Raw genomic sequence first — 24,780 nt, forward strand, 5'->3', positions numbered from 1 at the left:
CTTGGTGCAAACATCTAAGCAACAACAACAGGGAGAAGAAGAAGAAGAAGCAGCAACAATGATGGATAACTTGGTGTTTGTACAGCTGCTGCTTCTGGCCTTACGCTGCTTCGTTAGGATCAGAAAACAGCAGATCCATTAGGTCTGTGTTGATCGACAGGTTTCAGTGGACGGCGATTACGTTCTAGGAGACAGGTAATAACCTGATAACATTTTGACTCTGACTGACACTGAATGTGAGATGGTTATGTTAGCCTTTGTTATGAGCTAACGTTAGCCGGTGTTATGCCCTGCTGGAATCGTCACAAATTCACAAACATATCAGACTACTGCTGATGTTTAAGTCGCCGCTCATATCTACCACAGCTCTCGCGGTCTTGCTACCCTGGAACCGTTTTTTCTGGCCCAGAGGCAGTTCTTTATCAGTGGAAACAGAAAACCCGGCTCCAAACTAAGCCCCGAACCAGCCCTGGATCCGATTTGGTGGAAGAGGGGCAACAGAGACAAACGACCACACTCACTCCGAGGGAGAATTTAAGACTATCAATTAACCTAACGTGCATGTTTTTGGACAGTGGGAGGAAGCCGGAGTACCTGGAGAGAACCTGAACTCCACACAGAAAGAACCAGCCAGTGTAGGTACCAGATCTGCTCGGGGCCCTGCGCCTGTTTGGGTTTACCTTTACCCCACTATTTACATTTTATAAATACCAATATGAGGTTATTTAATAGAAACTCCAACTTTATTACAAACTACATCGCGTCCCATTTCATAAGAATCAGATGTGCTCGGGGGTGAAGTCCCTTTCGAAAGATAAAGCTGGATTTCTTTGTAAAAGCCGTCCATGTTTCCTACGAAGAGCCGCGAAAACGACTTCAATAGGTTGGTTTTTTTACCTCTTCAGTAAGTTGTCCGGACCAATCACATTCCCTTACGTCACCGTGCCAACGTCCAGCCAATAGGCGCAGGGCCCCGAGCACATCTGGTACCTACACCGGGAATCAAACCTGCAACCCTGGAAGCCTGCTGTGAGGCGACGGTAATAACCACCACACCACCAGAGTCCCATCATGTAAAAGCAGTTCCCACTCATCGCTCCGTATGTCAAGTTTAACATGGATAAGACAGCAACCACCTTTTAGCTGGGTAAAATAAAAAGAACACTGGAGAATTTGGCCATTTCTTGGCCCGTAACGCTGCTGGTTTACCGACCCACGGTTTCGATAAGAATCGTTGTAAATGGTCAGTTTGAGAGTCGAAGGAGTAGGAACAAAGGATTCCTGAAGCTAAGTATCTGTAGTAAATAATTACACAGAATGACACCAACACACAGCGTCTGATTTCTGGAATAAAAAGTTTCGGGGGCATTACGTTAATTCCCTGCTTTTGTTTGTGACAGTTAAGGTCCTCAACAAATAATTAAGTTTGTCACTTTTTTCCGAAGCAGACCTGACACCAATTAAACAGAAATGATTAGGTATTCAAACATGTCACACAGGCCAGAGGCTGATCCTGAGTATGTGCTTTAGTACAGAAAGAGGAATGTGTTGGCATGTTACTGGGAAAAATTTATTATAACGCCAGCATGAGATCATAAAGTGGAAGAAGGGAAAATGGACGTGAGAGAAAACGCTGGAACTTGATTCCAAATTATCTCACTGTGTAACTAATCAACAGTAAAAACTGAATATTCAGAGAATGTAAAGATTCAATAAGTTTAAATGTTTATTACAGGTTACATATAAGTGGTGTGCAGCTGCTCATGCACCAGAACTAAAGAATAACGCTCGTTTACGGACCTGAGACCCATTTTTATGCATTTGGGAGATGCTTTCATCCAAAGACTCCTATCTCAGTTAGGCAGGGAGTGCTGGAGGTAGTGGTGGGATTTGAACTCCAGGTCACACACATGAAAGGCAGCAATCTCACCACTACACTGTCCAGATTTGAAGATAGACAGTTGCGTAATCTGTAGTCCAACACAGGCCTATGAGCCACTGTTTTAGAACGTTGTCAAAATGTCAAAGAAGCAAGCTCCATTAAGCGATTACTTTGGAGTTCCTCCAGAGAAATGTCAGCCTGAAGCTGAACCGCAAAAGGAAGCAAAAGTGGTTGCAGGAGGTCAGCTGTTCGGGTAAAATGGCAACAGGTCAGAAATGTTGCTGGTTTTAAAAAAGTAGAGATGTTTAGGGGTTCACCACTTTAAAAATAGATGTTGTATTAGGGCTGGGTGACATGGGAAAAAGTCGATATTTTCTTTTATATCAGTCGATATCGATATATATAACGATATAAAACAAATCGCTAGGTGTTGTTATCGGGGGAAGATTAGCACTTGTGTCTGTAAAAGTTTGCGTTCTCCGTGCTCAAACAGGTGGTGAAAAAGATCAGCAGTATTCCCCGTCTTTGTTGCAAACTCCTCTGTTTTGTGTTGGACTTAAAAAAAAAAAACTAAAATCCCTCAACACCACCGAACTTTTCGGGCCCTTCTTATCAACAATATCATCCCTTAGGCCTTGGGCTGCGTCTTCTGTCGTTTCTTCCGAGGGAAAACTCATTTTCTTTTTTATACGGCTGCAGCAGCACAAACAAACAGGCCACGGCTAGCTGCTGTCGTGGCGCTATTCCAGCCCCGTGATTGGTTCAACTCTCGTTGTCATTGGCTATTCGTCTGTCAAAAGATGGACGAATGTAATCTATGGAAAAGTATATTGATCATGTTTCATATCTCTGTCTCTATCGTTATTATTTTATTGCCCAGTCCCAGTTGATTGCATTGAATATGATTCTTTTCGATCAGCGTTCTTATGGAAAAGATGAACGAGATTAAGCCACACCGAGCAGAGAGCTGCGTTTTCAAGCGGCAACCCCCCGAGACAACAGTTGCAGATTATATGAATTCATGGGACCTGTGCAATTATCTGACATGGAAGATTAAAAGCTGATTAAAGCATCAGAAAAATCAGAGCAACTGAGCGTTTTGAACTTGTAAAACGATATTTGAATGAAAGTCAGATGGAGCAGGCGTTGGTAAACCAGAGTTTTGTCATCAGAAAGTTTACAGAGACTTTCTCTTTTTTTTTACATTCTTCACTTTAATCCTGGTGTTAAAAGATATCCTCTGCAGTTTGATTGATCTATGTTTCATATCTCTATCAAGGAAAAGTTATTCTTCGATAGCTACCGTTTAATCGCCCAGCCCTATGTTGAATATTCAGGAACAAACTCCAAATTTGGCCTTCTCCCGGTCATCGATGTGTCGACTGGGCTAAAGAGTGGAGGGACCTTCCACTCTGTCATCAGAGCCCAGGATAAAACAAGCTTCTGCGACAGTATGGCACAACAATAATGCTGAACCACAGATACCGGTTTGGGAACTATTTAAGCTTACTTCCAGACACCTTTTTCAGCAAAACAAACCACATTCTGAACAAATTACAACATTGTGGCTGTAAATAAAAGTGGTGCTAAACTGGGTCCAGACCTGCTGAAACACTGTGAAACAAAGAATAAATAAAACAAAGGAGGCAGCAGGCTGTTCAAGCAGGAACTTAAAAACTAAAGGGTTCGGTCTCGGGTTCGGAGTGTTGTAGAGAGAAAATATAAACACGCCCGTCTCAACTGCTTTAGAAGCTTGTTGCCGACATCAAATTCATAAAAAGCTGATATTAGAAAAACACAAAACTGCCTGTTTTAACATATAATGTCGGAGCCAATAAACCGTAAACGGGAACCAATCTTTGTTGTTTCGTCCGGAAGATAAAACAGTTTTGGCCGCTGAAAAGTCGGCATAATGAACTGTAGTTAAAGGAGTATTGGACAACAATTGCTGTAGAGGAATAAATTTACTCATTGAAAAGCAATCAATGGTCTTTGACTCTCTTCATCGCCCAGTTGGTAAATGCTTCAAGCATCGGCTATTAGCCTCTCCATGTAATATGTTGTGTTCAAACTATTTCCAATTACTTACAGGGTTCCCATGATTCTGAACAGCATTTTAAACAATTAAGGCTGTAATTAAACGGACTTATTCAGCAAAGTTCACTGATGTTATTCACAAAATTAGGCTCAAGCAGCGAACTCTTGAGTAAAAACCGACAGATTATCTCATCTCGCAGACCTGATCAAACCAGTTCAACACTTTTATCTGCATCCATTGTGTCTGCCTTCACATTAAGGCGGACACATGTAGCGCCACTTCTGAATCAAGCACCTTTACAGCTAATCTTTCTTGTGTTTCATGCCAAATCTATCAAGAAACACTGGAAAGAATACTGGCCAAAGCTTTAAATGACTTCCTCTTAGACTCTGCTGGGGAATTCTTTTAGAGAAAGCAGTGATAAGCAGATGTCTGGGAAGGCCCCGGGGACGGCTGAACAGGTAGCAGAGCAGATTACGAAAGCCTGTTTCCTTCTTTTTTTTAAAGAAAAGTTAAAGGAGTGTGCTTCTGTGCGGCCTTATCTGAAACATACCAACTAACTGGGTGTTTGCCATGTTGTGCGGATAAATATCTCTACTCACCGAGCATGATGAGGGTGGTGGTCCCTTGCTCATTTCCGGTGGGATACGTGGCGTATTCGCAGGTGTAACGGCCAGCGTCGGACATCGTCAGGTTGGAAATCCTTATCGACGGGTTCTCCAGATTATTTTGGAGAAACATAACTCGATCCTTGAAGGACAAGTTGGGGAAACTCTGTCCGTAAACTGGGTGGAACACAGCGATGTTGTCTCTTTGGCCATCAATGGGTTCCCAAATCCAAGAAACCTGCGAAGAAAGCCAAATAATCAATGTCTACATTTGTAGTTGCACAGAGCTGCTGTTCTTTAAAGGGGAACTCCGGTGTTTTTAAACCTTATTTCTGGCATGAAATACGTTCATCTGCTCACCGAGAACAGTTTGGTGAAAGTCGGCGTCCTTCTGAAGATATTTAGATAACTGGAGATCCATATAACGGAGTGAACGGGGCTTAGAGGATGCAGCCTCTAAATAAGGCATTATCTGTCTTTATTTCACCAATACTTTAAGAAGAATGAATGAATGAACGTGTGCTATAGCTCTGTTAGCTCATAGCTGCTGTTATGGGGCTACTTGCAGCTATAGGAGAGCTAACGGTGGGATTTCTACACAGGCACTCTACTGGGACCACTTCATCCACAGCATGGCTGCAGCACAGCTTATTTACCTTTTAAACCTGCGAAGAAAGCCAAATAATCAATGTCTACATTTGTAGTTTCACAGAGCTGCTGTTCTTTAAAGGGGAACTCCGGTATTTTTAAACCTTATTTCTGGCATGAAATACGTTCATCTACTCGAGAACAGTTTGGTGAAAGTCGGCATCCTTCGAAAGCTATTTAGAAAACTCGCGATCGGCGTATATCCATATAATGGAGTTAATGGGGCAGGGACGATGCCATCTCAAGGCACTTCAAAGATACAGTCCAATTCATTGTAATACAACCACAGTCCAATCAAATTAAATTAATTCATTTTAGCCAGTTAAAAAGCATGGCCTGGCTAAGGAAACCAACTCTAAATAACTAGCGTATCATCGAATATCTGCATTGTTTATACATGCTGGAAAATACCTGCGACCCTGAGTTGGATTAAGCAGGTACAGAAAATGGATGGATGGATGAGTAAATGTCTTAAAATGGTCAGAATATTCATTGCATCCCTCAGCATCTGTAGTATGAAATAAACTATTTCAACTTATCGAAGCAAAACTGGCAAAAAGTAAACTTTTTCTCTGTTAGAGGCCAAGAGCCTGTTACAAGATTGAATAAAAGCTTGGCTTCACTTCTCTCTCAAGGACCTTTATGAGCTTTTCTTTGTTATATTTCTGATCTGTGAAAAATATCAATATCTGCTGCAGCGGTACGAGACTCTGCCATCAGGGAAAACAGTGTGATGTTATACCAAATTGATTTTATTTTTCTCCCGAGTTTTCTAAGTGACAGCCAATACCGGCTAAAGTGGTAAACCAGGAGGGAGAGGGAAGGCGGCTCATCAATACACACTTAGCAAACATCCATTAACTGTATGACATCTGGAGGAAAAGGAAGAGCAAAGGCTGCATCATAAAGAGGAGGGACGACTGGACACCAAATGTCATCAAATCAGTGGATGAGACCCGCCTTCTGCTGTCGAGTGTGCAGAAGCTTAGGGTTCAGCTGCACTTTGTGTTTTTATGGAAGAACAAATCATCTATTGATTGCATCCAACACCCTGAAGATGGTTCAATTCAACCTGCAAACAGCCCCCAACTTCTTGCTTTTGTCTTCTTAATACTCATCTCTGTGCTGAGCTGAACTTTTAGACAAACCTGGCAATGAAAAAGAAACTAAACAGCAAGGAAATGTTAAAGCGCTGCTGAGAAATGAGGATTTTCACCGCCGAAGAGCGTCTCTCACAGAGCTAACTGAGGAAGTCTGAAGGAGGCGGTTTCCCAGGAAAATGTTCCTAAATGCATCTCCATGGGATCCCCAAAGTAAACTGAGAGCTGTTCTGAGCATATTCAGCAAAGTGCTCGATTATGATCTCAGTGAAAGTGTTACAGAGACAGAGAAACGGCTCTAAAAGGACAAAATAAACTGAAGAGTTTGGAGCTGTAAGCTCGTCAGACACTTTTACATTCAAACGGAATAATGTGACTAAAACGAAGTGTGAGGACTCATAAATGAGGACAGGAGCGGCTTTAAATGATTGATGAGGCACTGAAGGGTCTCCGACTGTAACCCTATGACTGTGGAGACAACACCAGTGATGCAGAGCTTCCATCACTTTGCAGAGAGGCAGCATGATTACGACCTGTACTCTGATAAGTAGCCCCACATCCTTTCTGAAAGAAGCTGAGAATCACTGCTGGTGGTGCACAACAATGAAATAACAACCCGACTTGCCAGCCTACCCTGAAAGGAGAATTAAGAAGGTGGGTGAGATTTGAACTTCTCTCTTAAGCTCTCAGTTTTCAGTCTTTGCACAACACACAGCGAGTGGCTTCAAAAAGATCCTGTCTGGAAATATGTTCCAGTATCTCAGTGAAATCCCCATGCTTGTGCAACACAAGGCCAAACATTTGCTATTCTGTGCACCCAACCACCAATGTTTCTAATCTAAAAGAATCTGGAGGAGAACAAGCACCAGCTCCACGACTTTAAGAAGTCGTCTTATTGAGATAAAGTGAGTATCTTCCTCTCTGCAGCTGAATGCAGGCGACCGTTTACCCAGTCATTTCTTTAACAGCACGTTGAGTTGCTGGAACTGTGTGACTATAGGTGGAGGAGTGTGTGCACGGCACTGAATCTTCTGCTGTCTGAAGGCATCGTGAGCGCCATTCTTCCAGATGTTGATCTGCAGGACCGCCGTCCTCCATGTGGGCTCAGCATGCAGTGCAAACAAACCCTTCCAGTAATCCCTTAAAGCTGCTGTCTGGGGTGCAGGGGGGGGGTTAATGCCTGGTTGCACAGCATGCCAGTGAAGGCACCAATTCCCAGTTTCTTCTAATTTGGCTGCGTTTTGGGGTTTAAATGGTTTGAAACGTTTCGATCAGCCGATAGCAGTGAACAGGAGGAGAGAACTGTGGAAACACAGCATCGGATCAAATGTTGTCTGTTCTCCATCTGCAGGTCTGCGACTGTTTTCAGTCGGAAACAGACTCGATCACAGAGAGCGGAAAATAAAATCAAACCAAGATCAGACCAAAGGTCCTGAGAAACAACCGGAAAATCAGGTTCAATCTCTCTAATTCTTCATTTCGGCCTGTATTTTCTGAGGCCGTTTTCTTTCTTTCTCCCGCTTTAACGATGCTGCTTCAACATTCTTGTTTATTACACCTTTAATTTCTTCTCCTTTTCACAAATTAACAACATACAGTCTTGATTCTACGATAAACGTGTGAAATTTGACAGAAATTTCAGAATATCTACCTTTACTTCACCCATCAGAACACTCTGGAGCTCTGACATGCATCCAGTTCAAGGACTCCAGGTTATTCCAGGATGATGCAACGTTTGCACCAAACAGCAGCTGATATTGAAACAAAAACCTAAAACTAGGGCTGTCATAGTTAACGTGTTAATTGTTTTCTGATCGCAGCCTTAACAACTGGCTGAAAAAGTAGGAGAAAAGTTCTGAATGTGATGTCTAATGGCTGCAGTTTTCCATTAAAGTAGCTGTCATTAACCCTGTTCTGGTTGTTGTCTGCTGCCTCTTCGGTTTTAGACCACACTGTTGTGGCTTTAAAGTGGGTCTGCAATGCACCTTTTTATTTGGAAAAAGACATAAAAGATAAGACTTTTTTCATGTTTATTTGATTCTAATTCTATATTTCTGATATAGAGATTAACTGTGGAGATATTTTGATTAATGGTTTTACAGCCCAAGCTAAAACTAATGAAAACTCTGTGGGATGAACTGATGAGGAGAGCCTGCAAGTGTCGAGCCTTACAGGAAAAGGAAAGTCTTTCGTTTGCATAATGATGGGAAGTCGATCTTTAAGGTGCCATTTTCTTTTTTGGCATATTTTGCTTTTCTCATTTGAATAACAGTGTGTTCCTGGTCTAACCATCCAAACTGGATTCATCCTTACATAAAGCGCTGTTGCTTCGTGTTTATGGGGTTGTTACTTTTAGTCTGCTTTACTGTGCATCTTCACCCTTTCCAGCCCCCATCCATCCATTTTCTACTCCCACTTAATCCAATTTAGGGCGGAGCCTATCCCAGCTGTGGGGAACATCAGCAGTCCATCACAGGGTTAGGTTCATGCTCACACCACCTGCCTTTCCAGGCCTCTCCTCACACATCTCCCCCGGGAGCTCACTCCGTTAGACAGATCCACAGCAGCAGCCTTGCTTTCACTCTCCCACCATCTTTGCATCCAAACCTGCTTAAAATCACAAAGTTTCCTTTCGTCTGCCAACCTGTGTGAGCTTGGTGAGGCCTCCTCCATCGATGAACTGGCACCGCAGATCCACAGACGCCTGGGGATACGCCTCCACCTCCTCCTCCACTCGCACTTTCTGAGCATCAACACCTGCAGCAAGAAGGAGACGAAAAGGTCACAAACTTGCATCGAAATGGGAATAAAAACATTTTCAGAATGATTTGGCATCGTTTAGTACATTTTAAAGACTGAATGGGTCAGATTGGGAGAAGAAAACACGTTCATTAAAGACCAAAAACAAAAATCGGACTCATCTGTCTCTGATAAAAACATTCAAAAGGCAGAGTCTCAGCCAGCTTTCTTTATTTAGGGTCCTCGTCTGCTCTACATCCCCAGGGGGACGAGCCTCCTGCCTTACGGTTCCTTTGATCCGTTTACACTTCAGTGGAAGCACCTGTTAAATCAGCGTTCAGACACCACTGTCGGTGGAGCAGGCCGAAGCAGAAAGCCAACCAGCAGAGCTGTCCTCCCCGCTCACAGCAGATGAAAGGCCTGCTGACAGAGCTGAGCAGGCCTCAGCACCTGTAGTCTGTCTCAGAACCCTGAGCTTCAACTGGACAAAAGGGGAGAACTTCTTCAAATTCGCCTCCTATTCTGCAATCAGCTAACTGGGCTGCGTGGTGGCGTCCATCAGAGGCTCCCTTTGAGCTTCTGCCTTCTCTGGTGTCAGCGGGACGTTTCCATACTTTCTTTCTTTTATGAAACAATAATTCTGTTGATGCCAACGTGTCGGGCCTCCACATACCAACACGCTCCAGTGGAGATCCGCTGAATTACAGATGGATTTGACAAACAGAATTAATGTAGCAGAAAATACATTTGACTCGAGCTTCTGAGAACAGCAGCAAATCCTGATTCTGCAAAAGCAGCAGGTTCACAAAAGTGCTTCTAATAAAAAGTTTAAAACCACTCAGAAAAAAGGGGGTTTGCTAGAAGCTGACGGAAATTGTCTCAGGCTTTCAACAATGTCCCTTAACTTGTGGATAAATCATCCCCACAAAGCTCTGAAGCCAAAAGAAAGGTCTCTGCAGAGCTTCTGTACGTAACGAACGAACCACGGATGCTTTATTCTTAAGATGAACTTGTAATGCTTGTAATCACGAGAGGGAGAAAGAATACGGTTCAAACAGGGTAAGAAAGGAAAACAAAAGGAGGAGAAAGGATCAGGGAGAGCAAAACAGAGAACTTGTAATCCTTTCAGAATGCAATCTGGTCCAGATCCAGCAGCTCAGCGTGTCTGGCAGCGTCCAAAAACAATCACACGAGGCCGAGAGTTTTTAAAGACTTTTTCATTGTTCGTGGCTCGCAATCGAATCACGTCGTCACAATGAGCCTCAACAGGAAACCTCTTGTTGCTCATTTCTGGAACTTAAGCATTCATTAAGAAGTGCTCTCCCCCCTTTTCCACGCTCTCAGCGATCCACACCCGGCAGCACGAACTCCCTGCTGACCCAGGATCAAATCCTACCAAGGTCTGTTCCCCTCCACCGCCCTCAGCCTGCCTCTGTGCATGTCAAGATAAAATTCTTGTGGGGAGAGCGAGAGGCCGCCTCCCCACCAGAAGAGGATAAGCACTCACGAACCGCAGCTGGTTCCACTGAAAAAGCCTCTTAGTGTGTGAGGGATTGATTAGGACAATAAGTTACGTGCCGCTGCACGGAGGTGAATGCGATGACTGGGAATTAGCCTGCAAATCAGCTGTAGAACACAGTCACACACAAGAAAAAGTGTGGGTGAGTGCTGCAGGGTTTCTGAGGATTTACAGCCACATGACCACCGACGTGTGCAAGAATTCATTTCCTCTGAGAAGTAACATGCTTTAAAGTATGGGAGAGCTGCACATGCATAAATCAGAGCATCTCATTGTAATACGAGTGCATTTGGGACAGTCAATGAACCACAGTCTTTACCCTGAGGGGTAGAATGAGCTGTCAGCAGCTTTCCCATCCCACTGTAACTCAGAGCCACACAGTCCAGCCGGGTTTTCAACAACATGACAACAACAAAAGTAACAATCAATCCTTTGTCCACTTCACTTTCCTTTTCCTCAACTAAACAGAAATGAAAGTGCAGCCACACACACGCCAGAGCCAAAAACCCACAAGAGCTTCTGGGTTATTCATAGCAGTCAATGAAATCTCCTCTGTGATGTGGGAGAAGAATAACAGAAACAGATATGGGGAGGAGAGAAAGTGGCTTGAGATTAAAAGACGCTAAAGAGTTGAAGAGGAAAAGTCCCAAAAAGCTGGGAGAAAATGGTAGAAAAATCTAAGGAGGGGGGAAAAAATGCAACAGAATAAAATAATACCAGAGAGAGGAAGTGAAGGATTTATTAAAGCAAAGGGGTGAAAAGAATAAGTAAAGCAGAGAGAGCCTGCAGGCAGTGGAGCAGCAGGGGTAGACTCCTGGAGGAAACAAAAAGAACAAGAGAGAGAAGTTTGAAAACGGTCAAAAAGAGCGAAGAAGTTGGTGGAGAGCATGAGATTCCATCAGAGAGGATTCATTTCCTCAGAGTCACCGACAAAGAGTCCAAGAGAGAGGGGATGATACCTCAAATACCTCCAAAAAAAACCTCCAGCTGTAGAGGGATGCCAGAGATAAATATATATAAATATAAATATAAGAGACGTCTTTGTGTCGGTTAGTTAAAGAAAAATCTGCGGTTCAGTTTCAGCACCAACAATACTTTGGTTAGAGCTGGAATAAAGGAAAATCTGCTTTTAACATGTCAGCAGATCCTCATCTTTCTTTCTGAATAATGTTTTGATCCTGAAGTTTTCACAGATACAGTAAAGTCTGAACACTTAACGCATCTTAACACTAACAGAAAGGTAGGGCTGGGCCATAAAACGATAGCTATCAAGGAATAACTTTCCCTCGATAGGGATATGAAACATGGTCGATGTGCTTTCCGATAGATTACATTCGTCCATCTTTGGACAGACGATACGAGTAGCCAATGACCACGAGAGTTGCGCCGCGCTGAACCAATCACGTGGCTGGAATAGAGCCGTGACAGCAGCTAGTTTGTTTGCTTAATCCAGCGCCGTATGACAAAAGAATCTAAGAGACACCGGGATATTACAAATGCAGCTTATTGTGTTGAAAACACATGCAACCAATAAGCAGAGTGGAAAATAAGGGGTTCAAGTGGATGCTAACAGTTATGGACCCGATATTTATCAATATATCGACTTTTTCCCATATCGCCCAGAGCTAACTGTGCTTTTAATCTGTATTTAAAGTGGGTGTCTAAATGTGTGGGTTGATAGGAAGGAGTTCATTTTTATATTGAGCTGCTTTGAATAAAGACACTTTACTCCTAAGTGTTACTAACCCTCGCTTGACTTCGATAAAGGGTTGTTCCTTAGTTTTGGTGGGGCTGAGTGACGGTGTCTCAGCTGCAGTTGATGCTGTGGAAAGAGTTTGAATCAGGGAGGAATCGAGCTAAAAACACTCAGAACAAGGCCACAGACTCCAGCTCCAAAGCTTAAAAATATCGTGATATGTATCGATATCGACTGATATAAAAAAGAAATATCGTAAAATGACTTTTTCCCCAGACGTATGGAAGGGAATGAATTCCTGAATCAAGGCTTGAATTATTCTCAGATGAGAATTGAAGCCTTCCTTCAAATGCTGACATTTGGTTGGTTCATCTGGCAAAGTGCACATGAATTCCTGATGTATTATCTGTAAATTTCAATCTTTTAAACCAACATTTCATGCAAACAGGACGAGATAGAGCGAGTGAAAAGAAGATATTTACCTGTGTGGTATATCACAAAAAGGTGTCATCTAATTAGTTAAGTCTATTTAATATTTATTTAAACAGTAAACAAGGTATGAAGAAAAAAAAGGGTAAACTTTCTGTCCAGTGAAATCTATTTTAATCACAGAGGATCGCTGTGGAGCCGTATTAAACATATGCACGTCGTGCTGTTGGGGAAATTGGTGTCAATGCGCCAGGATGAACCTTATCTATTCAGTCCTTCCTATTATATGCTCGCAACCCCAATGAACCCACAATTTGCCACTTATTCTGCCGTTGCACAGTGGAGCATCAGCTGAGCGTAATGGAGAGTCAAAGAGGGGAGGCGGTTAAATGAATGGCCACACTCTGCTTTTCTCCCAATGCTCCAGAGAGATGAATCACAGCTAATTGACATTTAGAGGCTTGTGGCATTTGCCTGTTTATGCGGCGCTTCCCCATGTAGACAGACATGCAGCGTAAACAGGAGGAATATGCTGATGGGGTGCTCACTCATCCACATTAACATCCAAATCACATACTAATAGAAGGCAACGAAGCACAGCTGTTTTGTTTTGGTGCTGCTTTTTTCTCAGCCTGTCATGATGTCACTTATGTCAGCTTTTATCTGGGCGATTGCCACAAGCTGTCAAATGATAAAAATGGAACAAGTCTAACGCATTTAGAAAAAGCTGCTGCTTGGAAGATTTACAGTGTCAGCTGCACTCAAGGACAACCGTGTTTGATATCACAAAAAATGCCAAATTATTCTAAATTGAATGACCTCCCATTGTGTTGCATCCCATCCCTCTACCGTTGTGTTGCTCTGAATACCCTAAATGTGGAATATCACAATAAGTCTGGTCTTTTTGATGCTGTAATCATGCTAAAATACTCCTTCTCTGCCACCCTGGTCTGGTTCTGACAGATTTCCGGCGATCCCCCCCACCCCCCCACCTACATCTTGTGCATGCTCCGGAGGAAAGATTGAAAGTTTCACTGCAATCTTTTGGTTCCCTTCGCGAGTTTCCTTCACCAATCTGGAATCTTATTCATTTGACATGATTTGATTGGGACTGCATCCCAAACTGGATTACAATTAGCTTGAATTCACCAGGACTGCACCTTTAAAGTGCCACGAGATGATATTTGTGGTGTTTTCACCAGCAGCGGCTGGTCAATAGAGGGCGCTAGCGAGTCGTCATCCCAACAGAAAGCATCATTCATAAGAATTTTACAAAAATGTGTAAAATATAATTAAAAAAAATAAAAAACTACTGTGTAAAATGTGTTTTTCCTCACGTCCACCATCTGTACGTCTCAAATTCAGCTCTGGGGCGATGGAAAACTCAACCAGAGGAGGCGGGGCGGACAGTTTTACGAAATATCACAAGAAGTTGCTTTTATTCAACTCATTTTAAAACGTTTGACAACCACTAGCCCCACCTAAAAGATATCTGACCAGCAGCCACTGGTTTTGAAGCTATCCAAATAAAACTGAACTCACCAGAAATAAATTGGTTCTTCATTTGCACATCCCCCCCAATTCTTTACCAAGTTTAAATAAATTAGCTACTTAATGTAAAAAAATGGCCAACAAACAGCTAAAGAAACGACTCCAGTCACACTCAGCATGGTGGAGAAATTGCTTAAAGTTGAGGTGACACTTTACTTCTTCTGTGCCCGATATCCATGACCAACATAACTTATGATGATTCTAGTTTCTGTCGATTCTTCATGCTTCATTTTCCGTTTCAAGCATATAAAATGAGATTATTTATGTCCTTTTATGCCTGTGTTCATCCACGAGTAAAACAACATCTGTCGGGCACATAAGGGTCGACCGTGCAGTCGTTTGACTTCTTTATTTCTCCCAGTTTTCGTCAATCAGGTACGACTGCAGGCTGAGGCCCAATGTAGCTCATTTATTCAATACTGCTGAGCAATCGCACTTCAATTGGACCTGAGGTTATCACTGGAAGAAAGCTACAGAAGAATGGAACAGATTCCAACATTTAAATTTCAGCTCATTGTGAAGCTTTTGGTACTTTGAACTGCTTTGTGTGACACGACCTGTGTTTATGTGTGAAGCCACAGATGATCAATCCGACCGGTTAAAGCCGAGCGCTGCAATCATTTGGGGGCCTCCTTGTGATGTGCTGCAGGTTAGAAAAATCTATTTAGCCATCCATCTCATTGTTATTCTTTACATTTAATCCAGGAAACTGGAGCTATAAAAGGCCGCGATGCTTTGATGTATTTCAAACGCAGAATGGTCTTTAAACAGGCCAACATCCATTAAAATCTCAGGTACATGACATTCAGGCGTAAAAAACTCCTCAAAGGTGACATGAATTATAAAAGGAAGAGGTGTCTGAAGCTGGCGTTGAGTGGCTGTCTCATCCCAACCACACGCTGGAGAGCAGAATTACTGGTAATTGGCATTTGACAGCTCATAATCACAGCATTTTGCACCGGCTTTTCAGGCACAGGACACTGATCAACATTGTGGTGGAGGCGAAAGGAAAGAGAAGATTAGCTGTCACAAGGACGGCTTTGGTTTAATAAAAAACAGTTAGCTGGCAGGCAGCAGCTCCTGGCATCTGTGAGGATTTCATTTCAACCACAATAATGCTAATGCAGCTCGTATTATTTAAAAAGGGGATATCCATCTTTGGAATGCATTGGACAGAAGCAGAACATTTAAACGTCATTGTGTTTGATTGTGTGTTGCAGAGATTCGGCACCAAAAATCCCTGTTTGTTAACACGACAGTGAAGTTAATCATGTTAAACAGATGGTTCCTTAGCTGTGGCTGCTCCATTATATCAGGACATTTTGGATTTATAGAATGACACGCGTACAATCAAGTTGTATTTAATGCTAAAGAAATGGAGTAAAAAGACTACAAAAGGCAGCAATATTTATCCAAATTTATGCAACAATCGTGTTAAAATGAAAGCACAATAACCAAACCTCTGAGAGGGAGGGGGTGGAGGGATTTACTGACACAGTTTGGGTCCATTTGCCCTCTTATAACATTTATCCGATAATGAAACATTCGTAGGGGGTCATTAAACGACTCGATTGATGTGAAAATTATATGAACTGCACGCTGCGCCCTGCACAGTGACCAGATCTCAACGCAGCTGAGCAACAATTGGACGCTTTCGGTGGATAAGTCGATGTTCTCAACCATCACTAAATCAGTGAGTAGGTGTGTCAGCATGGTGATCATCTCTGAGAAGAAGGCCAAACTATACTGAAACCGCTCTGGCTGCACATGTTTAAGTTCATGCATTCAGCAGAGGCTTTTATCCAGAGCGACTTACAAATGAGGATATGACATTAAAGCTAACGTCAAAGCTAACAGTAAGCTAACAACAAGCTAACAATAAGCTAACAATAAGCTCCGTGGAAGCAAACCACCAGTCAGGCTCTGTCAGAGGTGACGGTGCAGAGATGCAGGCATAGAGGGAAGTACAGGGCAGGAGATGCTCTCTAAGAGCTGGGTCTTTATTGAAGTTAGTCAGGGACGCCCCTGTTCTGGTAGCGCTCAGTAGCTCATTCCACCATCGTGGAACGACACATGAAAAGAGTCTGATTGTCTCAGGCGTGCTGTAGGAGCTGCTAGACGACCGGAGTGACCGAGCAAGAGCATTCAAGTAGATGGGAGCCGTTCCATGAAGCACTTTGTAGGCCAACATCTGTGAATTTAACATCTAACATCCAGAGCAGCCAGTGGAGCTCAGTGAACAGAGGGGGGACGTGTTCTTTTAGGCTGATCGAAGACCGCCGGGTTCTGGAGCATCTGCAGAGGTTTCACAGCACAGGCTGGGCCCTTATTCGTGTTGGTAGAACTCTCCTCTGAACACGGGCACCGACACACTCATGCACTGCACTCTTTATGGGTTCATTTGTTGTTCATCTGTAGTTCTTACAAAACACGCAATGAAAGTGCATCTAAATCAAATCTAAATTAAAAATGGCTTTCTCAGCTGGAGGCGTTTCCTGGATGTGTAACTGTGGCTTTGTTGATAAAACACCAGCGTAATTACAGTAGTTTGACTTTAAAACGTCTTCTCAAAGCTGGAACTGCCTTCAGAGAGTGGAAATAATGTTAAAATGCAACAATGAAACGTGTGAAAAGTGTTGCAGGTGGTAAGATTTTACTAAGTCTGGAGTACAAAAAGGCTCCAGACTTTTTTCACTTCACTACTCCAATAATGGAGCAGCTGGCATTTCAAGTAATTGGCATGTTTACACTGTGGGTGGCCATGATGTCAGCTGACAACCTATTAACTCTCAGTTATGGCAGTTTTTATGCTGCATAATCGTCCGTGGGCTGAGAAAATGATGTGGCCTGTGGGATTCAGAAACCCTTTAAAATCCTGTGCACAGTGGACAGAAAGTGTATCAGCTTCTGAAAAGTTGCTGCAAGGTGTTCACCTGCCTGGATGATTACAGCAGGACTATAACTCCAAAGTTTCAGTGAATAAATACTGTGTGTGTGTGGCTTAAATGAGCTCTAAATCACCAGCACCGCACATTTAACAATAATTGACTTCTGTGTCGTTTTAATGGCACCAAGATTCTACAGAGAATGAGAAATCTCTGCAACATTTATCATTAAGAGCCTCATATGGTTTATGATGCTCTTCACTAAAGCCATTGTTATCATAATAAGTAGGTGGAAAATATGCAATTAAGTAACGGTGTATAAATTGCCGAGCACTTTAGCGCAGATAGCTTTAAACGCCCACCTGCTCGGATATGTCATCCATGCAGACCTGATAAATATAATAACAGCTCAAACAGATGTGGCATCCAATCAGCTGCTCGTATTATTCATGTGTACAACGCTTCGAGGTGGCTGAAAGGTGGATGTCGGCGTGCATATGCTTAACAGGCAACCGCAGTTTACATTACTGCCCTGCTGCTGAGTCCCAGCCTCACGGCGGCTGTTTACCCGTCACCGGTGGAACTCGCCCTGACAGAGCAGCCAGTCTCAGGTGCTCATGTTTCAGGGGCTGCTGACGGTGGGAAATACCACGAACTTGCACTTCCTCCCCAAAAACTAAACCGATATTGACCTGTTTCTTGTGTTATCGGTGTCTTTTTAAGCTTTGTTTCAAAGCGAAGCATTTCACATCTGACGGTTTGACTCCGAGATGTGGCCGTAAAGCCGAGACTACAGAAGCTTTCTCACACAGCAGAATTCCTGAGCTGCTGCACATCTCTGATGAGTAAAACCCAGAATATCCTTCAAAGCTGGGAGTCGGTCTGAAGCAGGGAAAGGGGCAGAACAGGGTATTAACAGCATGTAGGTAACTTTGAGAAAAGCCCCTGTAAAGGCAGAAAATGGGCCCCTGAGCAACATATTTCAGCCTTAAAGCGTGGGTGTTGTTGTCAGATGTTGAAATGTGGGCACAGGATGATGCTAACGAAGACCCGACTCAGCCAATCCCTTTGATGAACCAGAGGTAAGGACAGACGTTCAGCTCTGTGTGCTCACATCTGTTTTCTCAGCTGTTTTTCCAGCAGAATGCATCGAGGGAGAAGCCTCGGTGTGTAATCCACAGACAGAGGCCTCCTCGCTGTGGGACACGCATTAAATAACAAGATCACCAACGGTGACGCTGAGGTAAAGAACAGCCAGGTCAATATTTTAAAATCCCGCCTTTGCGTCGCAGGTTCTGAGCTCCTGTGCAGCATACCAACACAAATCAGCACAGAGTTGCTTTTAAAGAGCTGCGCTCTTTTTAAAGGGGAACTCCGCTATTTTTAAACCTTATTTCTGGCATGAAATACGTTCATCTGCTCACCGAGAACAGTTTGGTGAAAGTCGGCGTCCTTCGGAAGATATTTAGATAACTGGAGATCCATATAACAGAGTGAACGGGGCTTAGAGGATGCAGCCTCTAAATAAGGCATTATCTGTCTTTATTTCACCAATACTTTAAGAAGAATGAATGAATGAACGTGTGCTATAGCTCTGTTAGCTCATAGCTCTGTTAGCTCAGAGCTGCTGTGTTGTTGTTATTGGCGGCTATCGGGGGGCTTATAGAGGCTTTCTACACACTTGTCTACTGGGATGACGTCCGCTGCTGCAGCACAGCTCATTCACTCCGGTAAGAACGTCCATCTTACTCAAAGTCGTCGTTCAGGTTGTCAAAATCTGATAAATATCCTGCCATGTTGCACAAAACTATCAGCAGCAAACTCTGTGTGAAGTTAGCCGACTGTCACAGAGCACGGAGTGAATAAACTGTGCTGCAGGGGGGCGTGTGGATGACATCATCCCAGCAGACGAGTGTGTAGAAAGCCTCTATAAGCCCCCCGATAGCCACCAATAATAAGGTCTAGGTTTAAAAATACCAGAGTTCCCCTTTAAGGGAGACAAAAAGACTGATGAAAGCAGAGAATGAGGCTGTCCGAAGTTAAATGATGCAGCTCCATCATATCTTCACAAAGCTCGTCGCAGCTCTGCAGCTCGACCTAAAAGTTCCAGATTTAATGCAATTCCACTGCTCGAAACACTTCAGAGATCAAAGGCCAGGGAGGAATTCATCAAACAGAATTATTTAAGAATAAAAGAAAACCAGGAGAAGTAAATCAAGATGTGAGATCGCAGAACAAATGAGATGCTTATCCAATATTTGTAGACAGGACCAGTAAAGGCATTAAGAGTGTTGATCTGAGAGAAGATGCAGACTTCATGATGCCGTCTTATTTCATTTATTAACCGATTCAGAACATTTTAAATGCATGTTCTGCTCTTTTGGCGAGTTCTAGAAACAGATGATTGGAAATTGCTGATTAATGTGATCGGGCAGCTAAAATAACAACTTCTCTCACAGCTGAAAGAGTCTGACGTTGGAGGCCAAAAGCAAAACTACAGAAAATGCTGCGAGTGACTTAAAACTGATGAAAATGAGGTAATCTGTGTGCTTCTATCCTACAAGCTTTCATCTTTCTTAACACACGGGGATCAACTGAACCTTCTGAAAGAAAAGAAACACAAAAGGTTTATGAGCTGATCAATATTTGGACTTTTCCATGAAGTTAAAAAAAAGGGAAGAATAAAAAATGTCTTCAGTCGACTGTTGATGAAACGCTGAGAAAACCTGCACAAGTTCAAAGTTAAGCTTCTGGCCATAAATCCATACATTTCAAACAATTAACTTATTATGAAAGTGGAAAGTTATTGATCAGCTAATGATCAGATTCACTGTCACGACAGATGGTCCCAATCAGACTCGCGTGCTTTTCGTGGCCGTTTGTATTGTATTGATTGACAAAGACGTCAAAAAATAAAACATTTGTAGAAAAAAAGATTAAAAATGGGCCGAGCTGTGCTTGCAGTTGCTGTTGGTATGCTTTCTGTGATGTGCTTTCTCTCCGCCATCTTCGTTTGTGCCGCTGTGCTTTCTGCAGGGTGGGGGCGGGGCCACAGGGACATCGGCTCCAGCTGCAATCTGATTGGTCCCCTGAAGTGCCCCCTGTCCTGTGGATGCAATTCCATGCCGAAACACTAGTGGCGCTAATGAGTTAAACAGGAATGTCCAGCGTGAATCAAACTTACAGAAGAAGAAGATTTGAACGATCTCGGACTACTTGGACAAATACTCGGCCGTTTGGGTCCATTTCTGGTCCTATTTTTGCCATCTCTCTGTCATTGTGTCCATCAAAATGATGAAAAAGTGCATTTCACTGCATTTAAAAGCCACTCAGGGCCTGCAAGCGGCTCCATTCCTGCTGTGACCAGCTTGTCGAGGACACTAAAATATCTTAGACACACTGAACAAAATAATCTGATGATGGGTTTATTTTAGTATCCAATTTACACCTGTAGTCTCAAGCTGCCATCATCATGTAAGAAACTACGCCAGCTTGCTTTTCTCACTTAGCGAAAAGTCATATCCGATAAAAGGAAAAACATTCTCATAGTTGTCAGTCTGGTTTAGTCCATGTGCCTCAAACATGAAGCAGATAACTTCAAGACAAGCCACTGCAGCTTGATTAAAAAACCCGAGCTGATCTATGCGAGCATCCTCTGAACTATAACTACAGGCCATGATTAACAGCAGAGGAAGCTAAGTGTCAGGAACAGAAATATTGAGCAAGCAAAACATTTCCCCCACAAACTCTAAGCCACATTTCATCAGGTTTCACAGATTAGAAAACCAACTTGTGACTCATCACTCCAGTGAATGGCTGAGACAGACGGCTAGCTCCCAACAATGGGGGTGGATTTGGCTCATTTCATTTCAAAGCGACATGGGTCCATTTTAACAAGCACTCCACAGTAAAACACTAAGAGGAGAGCAACGTGGCCAGCCAAGCACTGAGCCCTAATTACTGATATGTTCTGCCAGAATGAGAGGCAAGTGGCAAATAACAGGATTACAAAGCTCAGCACAAATTAATAAAGAAAGATGAAAACTGGTGTTACCTTCTGATACACAGATCTGATACGGGAGGCTAATGGGCCTGACGAGTGTGAAAAGAGATTCTAAAACCCTTCAGGTTTTTACAGGGAATCCCAAATGATTAAGAACAGAAACATATCTCTTTATACGTGCGTCTAGGAGCATTTCACATCCTCGTGAACGGTCAAATACGCGAATATATTCATTCGAATTGTGTCTCTGTGGCAGAGATCAGCAAGTATTACATCCAGAAATCAATATTTCAATTTAAAGACTAATAATGTGAACCAACGCTGAATCGCAGGCAGAAATGTTGTTGAACTGGAAGAATACGCTCAAAGAAAACAGCACATCTTCTCCAGCAGGCTTTCCTCTGCGTATGAATCCTTAAAAACCCACTCAGCCATCTGTCAGAAGCACGAGGCTTTTTCCGTTCAGATGCAACAGAGAAGAGCGCCTCGACTCTCTGAAACTGTGCAGCTGTGGACATGAACAGCTGGCAGGTATTATCCTGATGTGACACAAGTCATTTTGCACTATTGTCACATTTTCAGAAAATGACAGGGAGTCACTTTTCCTCGATAGAGATATGAAACATGGTCGATATGCTTTTTGATATATCGATATATTTGAATATCGATATATACTTTTCGAAATATCGATATTCGATATTTTCAAATAGATATTCGATATATATTTCGACTACATTCATCCATTTTTTGACAGACAATACGAATAGCCAATGAATAGAGCCATACCAGCAGCTAGCCGTGGCGTGTTTGTTTGTGCTGCTGCAGCCGTATAAAAATAGGAAATGAGTGTTTCCCGGAGGAAACGACGGAAGACGCAGCCCAAGGTGTAAGGGATGACGTTGTTGATGACATCGTTGATAACAAGGGCCCAAAAAGCCACCTGGCGCCACCCGTTTGAGCACGGAGAATGCAAACTTTTTCACTCCGTCACATCTTCAGAAAATGACAGGGAGTAACTTTGCCTCGATAGAGATATTAAACATGGTCGATATGCTTTTCGATATATCGATATATCGAATAGCGATATATATTTCGACTAAATTCATCCATTTTTTGACAGACAATACGAATAGCCAATGAATAGAGCCGTGCCAGCAGCTAGCTAGTTTGTATATATCTGAATAATATAAGCTAGCAGAAGTGACTGGACTTAAAGACTGTCAGGTGCATTGGTGCAGTGCAAGGTATCTGTGGGCTTCCTGACGCAATAATTCTGCTGTTAAAGAAATCAAATATCAGTAACATATCGATGCTTCTAATGTGATAATCCGTATCGCATGCAGACAGGTTTTAGCAGAGTTTTCTCCAATTTTAAAATGAATTCAACTGCAAAAAGAACAAAGAAGAAATCCCCTGAAAGCAACTTTTCCAGGTTTTCCTTTCATGTCACGATCGTATTGTTATTGTGAATTATTTCGGCAACAATGATCCGTAGAGCCAAGCTCCGAATGACACAATCTCAGGACAAATCATAAAATATGGTCACAAAAAACGGTTAAAATGTTGCGCTGCTGCAGCCGTATAAAAAAGAAAAGGAGTGTTTCCTGGAGGAAACGACGGAAAACGCAGCCCAAGGTGTAAGGGATGACGTTGTTGATGACATCGTTGATAAGAAGGGCCCGAAAAGCCACCTGGCGCCACCCGTTTGAGCACGGAGAATGCAAACCTTTACAAACCCAGCCCGGAACAAGTGCTAATCTTCCCCCGATAACAAGCCGGTGCAGCAGCTACAGAAGACCATAAAGTCTGCTTTATCCAGCAAATCTACGAGACACCGGGATATTACAAATGCAGATTATTGTGTTGCAAAAGACATGCAACCAATAAGCAAAGTGGAAAATAAGGGGTTCAGGTGGATGCTAACAGTTATGGACCCGATATATTTATCAATATATCGACTTTTTCCCATATCGCCCAGAGCTAACTGTGCTTTTAATCTGTATTTAAAGTGGGTGTCTAAATGTGTGGGTTGATAGGAAGGAGTTCATTGTTCTATTGAGCTGCTTTGAATAAAGACACTTTACTCCTAAGTGTTACTAACCCTCGCTTGACTTCGATAAAGGGTTGTTCCTTAGTTTTGGTGGGGCTGAGTGACGGTGTCTCAGCTGCAGTTGATGCTGTGGAAAGAGTTTGAATCAGGGAGGAATCGAGCTAAAAACCACTCAGAACAAGGCCACAGACTCAGGCTTACATATTCAAAAAGCTTTATTTAAACTGGATCTTAGACGGTGGGGTGTTTGAATTAGACGAGGCCTATTCGACTAGCGGCCCGCGGGTCGGATTCAGCCCGCTTGACAATATCTTGTGGCCCACAGACCACAGACCACCAGTAAATAAAAGTGTGTGATGTCAGAAAATTATTACATCAACAACGGTTTTGCTCTGAATCTAACTCGTAAATATCGATGTCACAGGCGTGACATAGACATGTGATGCGCAGCCAATCACAGCGCTGCTCTGCAGCTGACTGGGATCATGGGGGAGAGGTCGGCACGGCGCTCTCAAAACCAAGGAACGGAAAATTGACTTGGAAAACCGCCAGATCCAGAGCGATTGGACGGACAAATATTTACATTTTTTCCTAAACTGGTGTGTTTACTGTGCAGCGAATGCATGTCTGTGATGAAAGAATAAAACTGGAAGCGGCACAAGTCAAACCACAGCTTGTTTTCAGCCCCTCGGCTGAACGGCAAAGCAAAGGACAGTGTCTGCTAGCATCATTTCAACATCACATTTATAGAAATATGGACCTCGGTTATAAAAGCTCCTTATGTGACAGTATTTAAGTGGCAAAAAATGGATATGTGTCATTCCTTCTCTATTATCCAGAGTTATTTTTAGCCATTAGTTGAAAAATACTCAGCCAGAGATTTTCATATCTGGCCCACTTGCTGTTGAAGTTGAATAGCCCTGGATTAGACAGTTATTTACTTTGTCACACAACCCCTGCTGGAAAAATGATGAGCGTCACTTTTAAACTCGCTGTGGACTCTGTAAAAATCTCAGGAACACACATTTCTCCTGAAGAATAACGAGAGCTGCTGCTGAGTTTAAGACACTGGTGGATCAGAAGTTAAGCTCGATGTGGCGTCATATCTGAAGGACTCTCTAATCTTAACCTTTTTTACTGGGGGGGGGGGGGTATTATAACCTACCCCAGCTTCAGGTGACGTTGGACCATCTAAGGCACATTTAATCTGACACGACACGAGATGAGATTCCAAGCATGATGCAACCTAGCAGTCGGGCTTCGAGTGATTTTCTTTTGTGTGTCTGAGACAGAGCTAAGGACCGTCTCTGGTTAGATTTTTAATTAACCAACTGGCTTCACTCAGTTAAGCTCAGCGGTGATAGACATTACCAACAGATGGCTCGTCCGGTCTGTCATATTTTGAAATTACCTGCAGTTCACTCCAAACAGATTCAACTATGACTTCCCGGCAACAAACCATCTGGCGTGTCGGGTTCGTTTTTCCCTTAAACGCAACACGACCGCTTTAATAAATATATTAAAGCAGGTAATTTGTTCAGTGTTCAGACAACTTAGCTGATTGCATTAGTTGGAATGTGATTTTAAGACCAGCCCCTTCGGTCTCTGAATTATTAATCAGTAATTCAGAGC

At 43.0% G+C, this 24,780-nt stretch overlaps 1 protein-coding gene across 3 annotated transcripts in view; it reads right to left on the reverse strand.

The window, feature by feature from the left end:
- Positions 1 to 24,780, reverse strand: part of pvrl2l (PVR cell adhesion molecule related 2 like) — a 361,767-nt gene that overhangs the window by 219,710 nt on the left and 117,277 nt on the right. For all 3 annotated transcript variants that reach the window (XM_072369839.1, XM_072369838.1, XM_072369837.1), the window contains exons 2-3: positions 8,921 to 9,033; positions 4,523 to 4,766 (exon numbers count right to left, since the gene is read on the reverse strand). In XM_072369839.1, the coding sequence (XP_072225940.1) occupies positions 4,523 to 4,766; positions 8,921 to 9,033 (357 nt within the window). The remainder of the gene's footprint in view (positions 1 to 4,522; positions 4,767 to 8,920; positions 9,034 to 24,780) is intronic.

Source organism: Leuresthes tenuis, unplaced genomic scaffold (genome assembly GCF_036924035.1).
Source record: "Leuresthes tenuis unplaced genomic scaffold, fLeuTen1.0.hap1 SCAF_18, whole genome shotgun sequence".
Classification (NCBI taxonomy): domain Eukaryota; kingdom Metazoa; phylum Chordata; class Actinopteri; order Atheriniformes; family Atherinopsidae; genus Leuresthes; species Leuresthes tenuis.